The sequence below is a fragment of the Lissotriton helveticus genome, chromosome 5_1 (assembly GCF_964261635.1).
Source record: "Lissotriton helveticus chromosome 5_1, aLisHel1.1, whole genome shotgun sequence".
Lineage (NCBI taxonomy): Eukaryota > Metazoa > Chordata > Amphibia > Caudata > Salamandridae > Lissotriton > Lissotriton helveticus.
In genome coordinates, this window is record NC_136065.1 from 1,909,816,217 (window position 1) to 1,909,830,081 (window position 13,865).

The 13,865-nt window shown below is 44.7% G+C and overlaps 1 protein-coding gene across 2 annotated transcripts in view; it reads left to right on the plus strand.

The window, feature by feature from the left end:
• Window positions 1-644: 644 nt before the first annotated feature.
• LOC144755987 (keratin, type I cytoskeletal 19-like) overlaps window positions 645-13,865 on the plus strand; it is a 29,845-nt gene continuing 16,624 nt past the window's right edge. The window contains exons 1-6 of one of the 2 annotated variants that reach the window (XM_078645457.1): window positions 645-1,412; window positions 4,148-4,230; window positions 5,106-5,262; window positions 6,217-6,378; window positions 8,697-8,822; window positions 9,184-9,404. In XM_078645457.1, the coding sequence (XP_078501583.1) occupies window positions 687-1,412; window positions 4,148-4,230; window positions 5,106-5,262; window positions 6,217-6,378; window positions 8,697-8,822; window positions 9,184-9,404 (1,475 nt within the window). In that variant the 5' untranslated portion in view covers window positions 645-686. Of the gene's footprint in view, window positions 1,413-4,147; window positions 4,231-5,105; window positions 5,263-6,216; window positions 6,379-8,696; window positions 8,823-9,183; window positions 9,409-13,865 lie in introns of those variants that run through there. The other variant, XM_078645458.1, reaches the window with a different exon arrangement.

The following is a 13,865-nucleotide window of genomic DNA, read 5'->3' on the forward strand; positions in this document are numbered from 1 at the left end:
AGTCGTGGAAACTTTCTGTCCTAGCCGCTGCCTTCTTACATCTGCGTGGATCTCACATCCACGCAGACTGGTACTCATAGTCAGAGAATGTGGATGCAGGTGACTGTCAGGCATCCTCAGAAAATTTTTTGCTATCCTGAGATTGACAATGTGTATTTTTTATCAAGGCAAACATGCTGACAGCACTCAGACTGACAGAGAAACAGAGAATGAAAATGCCCATCTCTTCTCATATTTACAAGCAGGGAGATTATAGAGAGAGCTTATCATGCCAGACTGTGATTTTCCTGGGGTATTCCATTATTCCTCATGGCTGTGCAACCTGAAGATGATGATTAAATTCAGTAGGGGGTGAGGCGTGGCAGGGTGGAAGCAGGCCACATCGTTTCGCTCACTGCTAAAGGAGCAACTCATTTTAAATTACACCTTTCGTGACAGTGATCATTTAAAAAAAACACTCACAACCCTGCTTGTTGTGGAGTATTCTGTAGGCAGTAAAAATACAAATAAAACAGTGATGGATCCAAAGTTGGCAAAAGCAACTGGGCTGGTGATGCCAATAAAAGTATTGCAAGACGGTCCAACCCTTGAGACGAGTATAAATAAGGACGCCTGTGAGTAGGTACACTTGTGCTCACCTTTAAGATCTTGTCGTACCAAGTGACTGGAGAGCTACTGCCGTCAGAATGAGCCATCTGTATGGGTCAAGTTCTCAGAAGGGAAAGGGGAGCACAGGCGGCAGTTCATCTTATCGGATGTCCTCTGGCTCTTCCGGTGGTGGAGGCTATGGTGGTAGTTTGAGTGGTGGGCATCGGATGTCCTCCGTCTCTTCCGGTGGTGGGGGCTATGGTGGTAGTTTGAGTGGTGGGCATCGGATGTCCTCCGTCTCTTCCGGCGGTGGAGGCTATGGTGGTAGTTTGAGTGGTGGGCATCGGATGTCCTCCGTCTCTTCCGGCGGTGGAGGCTATGGTGGTAGTGTGAGTGGTGGGCACGGAGGAGGGAAAATGAGTGCTGGCTTTGGTAGTGCTGGCGGGTATGGTGGAAGCTATGGTGGTGGCTCCAGCAGTGGTTTCGGCAGTAGTTCAAGTGCTGGTTGGAGCCATAGCTTTGGTGGTGGATCTGGTGGTGGCTACGGAAGCAGCCTTCTTGGTTCCTCCAGTGGTGGTGGCTTCGGGGGCGGCATGGGTTCCTGGTCTGGCGACAGTGAAGGTGGCCTTCTCAATACCAGTGAGAAGTTGACCATGCAGAACCTGAACGACCGCCTGGCATCCTACATGCACAAAGTGAGCTCCCTGGAGCAAGCCAACCTTGACTTGGAAGAAAGGATAAAACAGTGGTACCTAACACATGGCCCACGCCCGGCAGAGAACTACAGTGAATATTATGATATCATCCAAGATCTCCAGAAGAAGGTAAGACCACCCTCCACTCTTTACAGCGCAGCCCTTTGTGGCCATGGCATGTGGTAGAAGCATCTCCCTACTCGGCTACGTCATTTAATGGACACTGTTACCCTTATTCTTGCCATACTGTCAGCTTCAGCTGAGTAAGAATGCTCCCTACTAGCAAGATCACCTGTCTGATCTAATTTGTGCTCTGACTTTCTAACATTACTCACAGAGGGGGAAAAACATGTGTATTGCAAGCGCTTCAGAGGATCTATGTTTGCTCACTGCATGAAGCGCCTAGAACTAGCTTTTTAGGTCAGGTAGTGTTTTTACGATTTCTTATTCGCACAATTCCTTTCAAAGCCAGTTTCATTTCTTGATTCAATTTCGTTTGATTGTATTGTTCATACATTCTTACTGTTTTAGTGCTTCCAACACAGTGCTGCATGATTGTAGGCTGAAGCTACGGGATGTATTGTGGAACTAGTGATGTCAGGGTGAAAGCTTTGCTTTGAGTCTCAAGGAAAGCCACTGCTAGACACTTTTGGTACAACATACCTGTCCCCCCTCCTACAAATATTCGGCTCTAATTACACACCACCCTTTGAGCATTTCCGTACAGAGGAAAACAAATATTTGCAAAAAGTTTCTTCCTACTTTTTTGTGGTTTCTTGTTTTACGTGCTTAGCATAGGGCTAGCATCCTCCAGGCTATCTGTGTTGGCATACAATTGGTGGCCTCCTATTGGCCCTCATCGCTGTTCTCTGATTGGTGTTCGCAACTGGTTCATACAGGAAGGCGATTTTTTTTAATCCGGAGCTTTCAGACAGCTTTGTGCGTTCTGATGTCATCTAATCCAATGTATTATGAGTTCCAGTCCTGGGAGGAAGGCAACAGAACATGGCAGCCGCCACAGAACCTGTATTTGTTGCAAAAGGCTTTCCTTCCTCATCATTTTAAAACCAAAATAGTGAATAATGCTGTGCCCTTTTGCTTGACGTCCTGAGTGATATTAGAATCAGCACCTCGAGAACCTGAAGGGATCTAGAGTTCTCTCCATGTGAATATGAAAGCTCCATAGCTGTCTGCTACAGGCGTATACCAGTATGAAAACTCCACAACTACCTCCATGGAATTGTGCTCTAATGTGCAACTCTCTTCATAAAAGCGCATTTGAATATAAACAAATCGATAGTCCACTACATGTACGTGTCCGTCCCCATGGAAACTCAGAGGTTCTTTCCATGTAAGTGGGCAGCAGTACGAAAACTCCACAGCTCTCTATAGAGAAGTGGGTGCCAGTATGGAAACTCAACTGTTTAAGTGTTTCTACATGTAAACTCCATAGCTCTCTTTACATAAGTCTATTTCGATATGAATTATTCGCCGTTCTCTCCGTGTACATTTGGGTCAATATGAACACTCCATAGCTCTCTATATAAAAGTGTGTGCCAGTATCAAAACTCCATTGTTCATACAATGTCAGTGTGTTTACATGGAAACTCCATAGCTCTCTTCATATAAGTGTATTTCAATATGAAAACTTCCTAGTTCTGTCCATGTAAATGTGGGCCAATAAGAAAACTCCCTAGCTCTGTCAATAAAAGTGAATGTTAATCTGAATATTCCTTCGCTCCCTACTCTTACGTGTATGTTAGTCTGCCACTCCTTTGCGCGCTCTTTATGTGTATGTCAATACAAGTTCTCCAAAGATCTCTACATATAAGTGAATGTCAGTATGGAAACTCCCTGGCTATCTCATCCTTGTAGTGTGTGCCAAGATGAAAACCCCATAGCGTGTGTCTGTATTGAACTTCTATAACTCTCTTGATTTGGGTCAAAAAGCAGCAGGAAGAGTCCATGGAAGTCAGTGAGGCCTTTTGGTGGCAGCGAGTTGAAGGAAGCTGCAAGCTGGGCGCATCCGTGACCTTTCAACATACTGACGCTCTCTCCATAGGAGCTGATAGGTGTATAAACACGTCGAATGTTCTCCTTTGCATTTTATGAGGATATACATACGCTGAAGTTCTCCCCATGTAAGAATATTTAAATATAAAAATATAGGCACGTTCTACCTACAAGCATAGGTCAAAATAAAAATGTTGCTCTGTCTCGCAGTGTACATGTATGTGAGTGCAGTTGTAATCTGTGGAGGATGTGGATGAGTGTTCTACTGTCAGGGGACCTTTTCAAGTAGATGGTGGTAGCTGTTGTGTGTATGTATGTGTGTGTGTGTGTGTGTGTGTGTGTGTGTGTGGCAGTGGCCGGTAGAAATAGTCCTGTAATCTGCCCCCTCCTGAGAGAGAAGGGCTCTACATCGCCAGAGCCCTCCTTGCATCCCATTGGCTGATCTCTAATGTACTGCTCATCATGTCATTGTTTCGGGTAACATCCTTTTCAACGCGGATGTTACCCCGCAGTGCTTTTACGACACGTCCTTTACAACGCAAGTCGTAACCACGACTTGCGCTGGAGGGCGCTAAAGGATAAAGAATAGTATATTTACTATTCCAACCGCTTCTCTACTATCCACGGGGACTGGTGTTAGAATAGTAAATTATACTATTCACTATCCGCGCCCAACAGCGCAAGTCGTTGTAACGACTTGCGTTGTTAAAGACGCGTTGTAAAGGCACGCGTAGAAACGGTACGCGTTGTACCGTCATACATCCCATTGTTTCTCAACCAATCTACGGACTTGGTTTGCTCAGACCTCAGTGCTGTGCTGTTCGTCATTTCCTGTACCCTCTTTCTCTTAGATCCTCGCAGCCGTTTCCGAGAACGCTGGGATTGTCCTGCAGATGGACAATGCCAGGCTGGCAGCAGATGACTTCAAGCTGAAGTGAGTGCACGCTACCATCCCTTCCTACAAGTGTAAATCTTTCATCTGATCTACTCTGTACAGCTCCATTTCCTCAATTCATACCTAATTTTCTATCTCTGTCTCAGTTTCTTATCTTTGCTTGTGCTGCCACTCTTTCCCATGTTTTCTAATTCTTCTATTGTCGCCTTCTCTTTTTTCTTTTCTCTTCCGCCCTATCCTTCCTTTGAATCCTTTCCATAATCCGTCATTTTACATATTTCTTCCATGGCTTCCGACTCTCTTCCCCCTTCTTTATACCTCTATTTTATTCCTTTTTCCATTTATTACTTAGTTTATTTTTCTCTCCTTACTTCTCCTTTCTTGGCACTCTCCTTTACTCATTCCCTTTCTATCTTCCCTGTGTACTCCACATTTCTTTGTTCTGCCCTCCTCTCTTATTTTCTCTCTATAATACCTTTCTTCATTCCATTCTGTTTTCTTACTTTCTTCCACCTAAGTCTTCATGCCTTCCTATTTTTTTTTATTTTTCCTTTTCCCCATTCAGGTCGTTTCCTTCATGTGAAACTTTCTTTCCCTTTATCTTTCTCATTTCTTCCAATACCTTCCTGTCCACGCTCCTGTTTTTCCTCCTTTCCTCAAATATCTTTCTTCCTTATTTTCACCACTTCCCTGATACTTTTATATTAATTCTGTCTCACTCAATGCATATTTATTCCTCACATTTTTCCTCCTGCCAGTCCTCGCTTGCCTCTTCCAATATCTTTCGTTTTTCCTTCTAACTTTCCCGATAATCCTTCCTGCTCTTCCCTCTCCTTCTGTTCCACTGTCTGTACTACTGCTCCTACTTGTCACTCACGTAGAAGCTTAAAGTCCACCTCTCTTCTCTGCTGCAGGTATGAGAATGAGTTTGCCATTTGGCAGAACGTTGAGGGGGACCTCAATGGCTTGCGCATGGTCCTGGATGACCTCACTCTGTCCAGGTCTGACTATGATATTCAGCTGGAGTCCCTCACGGAAGAACTCGCTGCCCTCAAGAAGAACCACGAAGAGGTAAGAGAGACCCCTCCACTCAGGCCACCAATCGCCTTCATCCAAAGACATCAAACAAGGTCTTGCCTGGAATATGTAGCCCATCATCACCCATGATACTCAGACTCAGCTATAAATGATCGATCTTTCCTTCCAAACTGCCAACACTTACCCGCTGTACACTTCTGCACTCTGCACTTGCCCAGTACATGTATCATACCAGAGGCGTAGCAAGGACATCACGGTCCTTAATGAAAACATGGAAAATGACATCTCTGACCACTGTGTGGGTAGCAAAATAAAGCAATAATAAGGAGCTCCTGGGACTATCCAGGCCTCTGGGCCCTGGTTCCACTGCACCGGCTGCAAGATTAATACCTACTTCCTAGTATCTACCTGGCACGTCTTTGCCCTGCACATCCACTTCCACAGTCTCTATACCTTCAAGTGATTTTAACACTACACACTTACCACTACCTTCAATCGCTCACAACCTCCCCATAACCCATACTCTCACCACATACCATTCTAACAACACTCTCTCTACAATGCACTATAACATTTTAGGCTGACCATTCACTCACCCACTTTTGGCTGACCCAAATCACCCTTACCCTGCCATCTCTCCATCGGCACCCCACTCAGTACCTATCAGGGTTCCCCTACATTAGAGGTGTTGCTGTAAGTCAGAAAAAGCCAAATCCATGCCACTAATCAGGTTCAGCATCGTCTATGAAACAATATTCCATTAAAAATAATGGTGAGTTAAAAACTTTCCTGAAATTGGCCTACATGGATACATGTTGGACACCCAAGCCATAGACTGCCTATCGTTTGGGCAATATTACACCTTCAAGGTGACCCCATTTCTGCACTGTTTATCAATCATTAAATGCTTCTTGAATTTTGTAGTAAGCTTGGCACATCTCTAAAAAGTGACGAAATGCAACTACCTATGCCTTCCTTTCTCTGCAGGAGGTGAACCAACTGAGAGGGCAACTGAACAATACGGTCAACGTGGAAGTGAACGCAGCACCAGGAATCGACCTCCAGAAGTCCCTGGATGAAATGAGACGCAATTATGAGACCATCATGGAAACAAACAAGAAAGACCTTGAGACCTCGTTCCAGACACAGGTAAACCAGCTTGGCAAGGAGGCTGCACTTGGAGAAATCAGGAACATGGGCAAGGAGTCTAAATCCAAGACAAGGAGTCTAGATATGGAGCTTTCAGGAATATGGGCACAGGACCTAGACAATGAGAATTCAGGAACATTGTCAAGGAGCCTAGAGAGAAGAACTGAGGAACATAGACAAGCAGCACTGGTGCTCAATGGTTAGATATTTAGGAATGCAGAGAAAGAGTCTAGCTAAGGAGAATTCAGGAACATGTGTAGGGAATCCAGGCAGCAAGAACACAGGAATATATTCAAGAAGAACTCAGGACTGCGAGAACTCAGGAACATAATCATGGAATCTGGACCCGTGTCTGTAAAGAGAGGAGAATAGGATTCTAAACATGGGCAATTCAGGAATGCAGTTAAGAAGTCAAGGGAGGGAGAACTCAGGAACAAAACATTGGAATCTGGGACTGGGCTTTTTAAGAGTGTAGAGTATGAGTTTAGACAGGTAATTCAGGAACATACTCAGCACTGTAGATTCACAGCGTTCTCAGACACCGATACAGATACTCAGACAACCAATCAGTCACCCATATAGCCTAGGTAAAGTCTAAATTAGCATAATTCAAGAGAAGGGATCTAGAAAACGCAAATTCAGGAAAGCAGATATTGATTCGAGATAAGGAGAATGGAGGAATATAGGAAAGGGCCTGGATGCATGCATGTTATAGAGCATAGAAAAGGAGTCTAGAAAAGGAGAATTTAGGAACATGGGCATGGAATCTACACTCCTTCTAGACTCCTGGAATTCAGGAATGCAGGCAAGAAATCAAGGGAGGGAGAACTCAAGAACGTAACATTGAAATCTAGAACTGGGGTTTTAATTAAGTAGAATATAGGTTTAGACAGGTAATTCAGGAATATGTTCGGCACTCTGGAATCACAGAATTCTGTGATGTAGGTAGCGTCTAAATAAGCATAATTCAAGAGTGTGGGCAAGGAATCTAGGCAACACTAATTTAGGAATGCAGCTAATGGTTCGAGACAAGTAGAACCGAGGAACATATGCAAGTGCCTCGACCCAGGCCATGTCATGGAACATAGAAATGGAGTCTAGAAAAGGGGAATTCAGGAACATGGACATGGAATCTAGACCCATTCATGACTCCTAGTGTTCAGGAATGCAGGCAAGTAGTCTAAACATGGAGAACTCAGGAACATAGTCAAGTTTTCAAAGCGGTCAGGCACATTAGCAAGGAGCATAGACACAGTAAATAAGGGACACTGGCAATGAGTGTAGACAAGGACAACTCGAGAATTTGAGCGAGGAAACCAGCCATCACAAATTCAGGAAAAATGGATAGACCCCCAGCATTCAGGAACGACCAGCCTTGGAGAATTTAAGAGCATGGGCAAAGAGTTAAACCAAAAGAAAATAGAAAACATAACATGCAATCCAATATTTTTTTAGCATCGCGTGCACTTGCTATACACATGGGGCATTTACTAGCAGTTAGTCTGCGGGAGCCAAGGCTGCTTATCCATCTTGTTCAGCGCCCTCGGAAACCATAGGCCACCTGCTCTTTGAATGCCCAGTGTATGCGGTGCCCCGGAGAATATGGCTTCGCCCAATGTGCAGGTTGATGGGCACTGACAGGGGGTCGGTAGCAGTTAGAATTATTCGTTCCTGCACTGATATGACAGTTTATATAGCTGTGGCAAAATTCTTGGGCTGGGCCTGGACCATTAGAAGTAGAATGTCAAATGATTAACATGTATTCGTGGTGCCAAACTGTAATTTTAATTCAATGTGCGATAATGAAATGGATATATAACTTTTATTGTAATGTACATACAAATTTTAACTTTTAACTTTGTTATATGTTTTAAATATATATTTATTTGTACCGTCTGCTTTTATGACAATCGTCGAATAAAGCTTGTCTGACTTGACTTGGCTATACACCCTCATCAAGACATACAAACATCTCTATTTTGCATGCTACTTATCTACAATGTTTTACTTGTTTGTAGACAATCCTAAACCTCTACATCATCTGACAGAGATACACCACATGTGGGAATCTGATTTGCTCAAGTTCACACATGTGGCCAAGAGTGCAAGCAGGGACTTGAACTCTAGTTCTTTTGGTGCCATGTCTGATCAGGAAACCACTAGACCACACACTTCTTCATTCTACTCTATCCTTTTTCTGAACTGTTTGTAAAGTATCTGTAGGAAGCTGGCACAATAAAGGAGAGTACTTAGCTCGCTCAGGCTGCTAAGAAATATGACCATGTAAAGGCATTATGTAATGTGATTTTGTGTTTCAGTCCCAGGAGGTGTCCCACCAGGTCACCACCACCTCCAAAGAGCTGCAGTCCTACCAGACGGAGATCATCGAGATAAGACGCACGGTGCAGGGTCTACAAATCGACCTTGAAGCCCAGCTCAGCATGGTGAGTGAGACCGCTCTGCAGGCAGATACAACATGGCCGCCATCTTGAGCACGAGGCCGAAAGATTTATATCCTCCGCCTAATTTCTGGCACATTGAAAATAAAAGAGGACCTTTACTTTGCATCAATCAGGGTTCTCAAAACCGGTCCTGGATGGCCGGATCCACGCCAGATTTTTAAAATAACTACATGTATCTAAATGGGGATATACAAAAAATCTGGCATGGATCCGGCCCTCCAGGACCGGTTTGGAGGTGAAGTGAAGCAATATTAAAACTCCCAGAACGGTAACATGATCCGTCTGGGTGCACCATGGAGACGCACGACCAAATTGTTATTCTTCTATCCCTTCTTCTCCACAGAGAGCGGCATTAGAGTCTTCCTTGGCAGAATCCGAGGGGCGCTACTGCGGTCAGCTGGCCCAGCTGCAGGCCTCCATCGGCAAGGTGGAGGAGGAGCTGTCCGAGCTGCGCGGCGAGATGGAGCGCCAGAGCAACGAGTACAAGATCCTGCTGGACATCAAGGCCCGCTTGGAGCAGGAGATCGCCACCTACCGCCGCCTGCTGGACGACGGAAACGCACAGTAAGTCCCCACTTGGACATTTACTGCCAGGGAAGGGTCTAACTGGGAGCTGCCAACCACTGCGGTCAGGCGAGCAGAGGACAGAACAGAGCTATGTCCAAACCAGTATCGTGCAGATCAATGGCACGATGGCTCAGCGGGTTAAACGTTTAGTTAAGTAGCCACTAACACCAGCATTTAGCACACTTGGAAGTTGCACAGTTAGACACTAAAAGAAATAAAGCACAGAGAGAGAGATGAAGTAATTTGCAGAGGATAACACAGTTTGTACTTTGGGGAAGCCAGGTTAAGCTTCCAGGATTCCTGACTCTAGAATCAATAATTTAGCCACTAAACCACATCTTTCAGGCAAAGAAAACATGCTAGGAGTACTGCAACACAACTGATATTCGTTAGAGGTGCTACATGTTGGTCACAGGTCATGTGCAGTACTCTCAAGGAAACAGATGGAGATCTTCTTTATTCTTCCCTCGACTCATACTAACTTTTCGTTTCTGATGGCGCCACTAATAATACTTATGTAGCGCTTGATACCACCGTTTGTGTTGTTTCAAAGCACTATAAACAAGCATTGAAAATGCAATAGGTCTCGCAATAGAAGAGTTTAACTTTTTTCGTTTTGCAAATGGATGAGTGGCGTTGCGTGGATGAGTGGCGTTGCGTGGATGAGTGGCGTTGCGTGGATGAGTGGTGTTGCGTGGATGAGTGGCGTTGCGTGGATGAGTGGCGTTGCGTGGATGAGTGGCGTTGCGTGGATGAGTGGCGTTGCGTGGATGAGTGGCGTTGCGTGGATGAGTGGCGTTGCGTGGATGAGTGGCGTTGCGTGGATGAGTGGCGTTGCGTGGATGAGTGGCGTTGCGTGGATGAGTGGCGTTGCGTGGATGAGTGGCGTTGCGTGGATGAGTGGCGTTGCGTGGATGAGTGCCGTTGCGTGGATGAGTGCCGTTGCGTGGATGAGTGCCGTTGCGTGGATGAGTGGCGTTGCGTGTGTGAGTGGCGTTGCGTGTGTGAGTGGCGTTGCGTGTGTGAGTGGCGTTGCGTGTGTGAGTGGCGTTGCGTGTGTGAGTGGCGTTGCGTGTGTGAGTGGCGTTGCGTGTGTGAGTGGCGTTGCGTGTGTGAGTGGCGTTGCGTGGATGAGTGGCGTTGCGTGGATGAGTGGCGTTGCGTGGATGAGTGGCATTGCGTGGATGAGTGGCGTTGCGTGGATGAGTGGCGTTGCATGGATGAGTGGCGTTGCGTGGATGAGTGGCGTTGCGTGGATGAGTGGCGTTGCGTGGATGAGTGGCGTTGCGTGTGTGAGTGGCGTTGCGTGTGTGAGTGGCGTTGCATGTGTGAGTGGCGTTGCGTGTGTGAGTGGCGTTGCGTGTGTGAGTGGCGTTGCGTGGATGAGTGGGGTTGCGTGGATGAGTGGGGTTGCGTGGATGAGTTGCGTGTGTGAGTGGCGTTGCGTGTGTGAGTGGCGTTGCGTGTGTGAGTGGCGTTGCATGTGTGAGTGGCATTGGGTGTGTGACTGTGCTGCCTGTGGCGAGTGCAAACTACAATCAATTGGCACAGAATAAAATAATATTTTTAAAACATGATTTTATTATGCCAAATCACCTATCCACAGCAATGTGGCCGTGCAACAAAATCTGCAATGCAGAAACTGTGATGGATGAATCACAGCTGCAGACTGGGGTTTGAACAGAGCGCCAAGACGCCAAGGAATTGGTGATCCCGCTGTATAAATATATAACAACATAATATAACACTACAGCAAACACTTGCTAACGCGGGATTACTGGTTACTAATTATCTTACCAAATCCCATTTCCTGTCGACTGAATCGTTGGTACCTGTCTTGAGTAAAAGGTAATCTCGCAGTAAACAATCAATTTAAGAACTTACACCACTCTAAATGACCACTGACCAAAATTAAGTTTTAAAGATTTAATATAAAGTCAAAGATAACTGAAGATACAAACTTCTCAAAATGAGATTCAAGAGGTAGATCGGTATCACTATGAACATGAACTTTTTGAATAGTCTGAGTCTGAAAAACAGAATAATAAGTACAAGTTCGAAAACCATCAGGGTTGCCAAAATGGATACAAGTTGCAACCTCAAAGTCATTACAGAAAAGAAAATTAAGGTTAGTCTGTCCCTACACTACACTAAATGACATCCCTACTTAGCAAGATCTTAACCCTCTAGGTGTCAGCCGTGGTGACTTCCTAAGAAGATCACGCACTTCTCTTTGTCTCTTCTCTGATAATGGGTCTCTCCTGATCAGCCTATCTGCCTACCCATCCGCTTCCTTAGGCTCCCAAAATCATCTGCTCTGCTCTCCTCCCGGGTCACTTTCCCTAATACCAAATCACATTTCCAATAGAAACGCCCCTTGGGACGCCCCTCACGTGGTACATCTTTGCGCGGTAAACTCCATGATGGTACTCTTGAAGACCCTCGTTATAGTTGACCTTGGTTCCCAGGCTCCTTCTTCCGTGCGCTGATACCCCCTGAAATTCCTGGAAACTCCTACAGGCCTGCGCAAGGCGCCACTGAACAAAGTCCCTTTCATTCGAGCTGATTAGGACCCTCGCACCTGCATACAGCTCGTCCTGCAGTGGGCCTCAAATTCCAGACTTCACCATATCTTAGGCCATAAAACACTCTCAGAGCTCCATACTGGACACCTCACGACCTCTCCTCTAACGAGCACATGACGATTTAAACTACATGACATTATCTGTTCTGGCCTACTTGATTTACATGCAGCAGGTTCCTGCACTCTTAAAACGTTAACTTGATTTAAACAGCAAACATTCTTAACTAGCATACGTTTCTAAAATAACACATCTATAAAGCATATACTTTTAACCCTAAGTTCAATAGTACATTTTGAAAGAACCATGTCAACTTTATCTCACATTATTTTAGCAGCACGTTCAGGTTTGCTGTGAATTGCCCTAAGGCCTACACAAAATACTGGAATCCAAAGTTACATTTAATTTGGACATGACTCTTTTTAACATGAGAACATGAGGTTTTCACATATATTCCAACATTTCTACATTTAATCTCACACCGTTATTATTATAGTTACTCTACTTAACATTCTATACGTTTCACTACTGAATATAAACCACTCTGTATATTTCACTCCTGGATATAAAATACTCGTGTGCAAAACATGTTTAAACTAACTACGTGCTTGTAAATATGGCGTACTTATACATTTTTTTCAAACTTGTGCTCTCTCAGTCCCCCCTTTGATGACCTTCAGGGGTCATCATCACCATGACACTAAAAATGTAGAACCTTTTAAAGTGAAGACAGGGTAGTACCACTTCTTTTCATACTCTCTAATGCTTTCAGACTCTTATATTGAGTGTCCTGCATCGCTGTCAACTCTTCTTCCTGTTTCTTCATAGCTCTCTGTAACCTATTTGCTCTATACCATTGATACAAACGCACCAATCCCCACAAAGTGATTACACAAATCATTACTATGATGATGGGCTTCAATATGTACCAAACGATACCCTTTCCTAAGTTGGCAAACCAACTTCCAACTTTACCCATTCCATGACCTACTTTTTCCCACAGATTTACCTTTGCCAGGTCCTCAATTTCGTAGTGTATGGCAGTGATGTTTTGTATATACTTCTCTAGAGGCTTTGAATTGTCTGGAATGTAAGTACAGCATTCCTGTACCTTCAAGGCCCTACAGACTCCTCCCTCTTTTGCTAACAGAACATCTAAAGCAAGTCGGTTCTGAAGAACCATTGCCCTAATCGATTGCATCTCCCCCTCTATCAGCATCAAGGATCTTGCAGTACTGGCAGACAGTCTATCTACGACTGTAGCTAACCTCCTGATCTTAATGTCATTCATTATCAATCCTAAGAACGGGAATGCAGCACCTATTACATCTCCAACTACTTCTGCTGCACCCAGCCCTCGCTTCCATCTAGTTGATATTTCTTTCTTAGGCGTGTCTAAATTCTCAACATGATATATTTTAGGGAAGACAACAGCCAGATAGCATGATCCGTACCAATTATCTGGTAACTTCACATAGGCATATCTTCCACATACAAAATATACATTTGGTATTGCTTGCATCCCTTTCATGAAGTTCTTAGAGTAGTACTCCAATTGAAAGGCATGTTCACAATTGACTTGTCCTACATAAACGTTTTCATAATAGGAGTAACTCCTGTGAATGCACAGTTTCCCCCGTTTCTCCTTATCCAAAGCAATTGGACCAATACTACCTTTTCGTTGTTGTGCCCTTTCCTCCTTGGTCCAATCTGTTTCCCCTTGTCCTGATGCCTTCAATATCTTCTGCCTCCTGTATCTAGTATCTACCTGAGCTATAAACTTTTTCTCAACTTCTGATATTTGACAAGTCAGATTGTTGATTCGAGCATGTGAAGTATCTAACGTTCTCCATGGAATAAACCATTTGTGTAACCT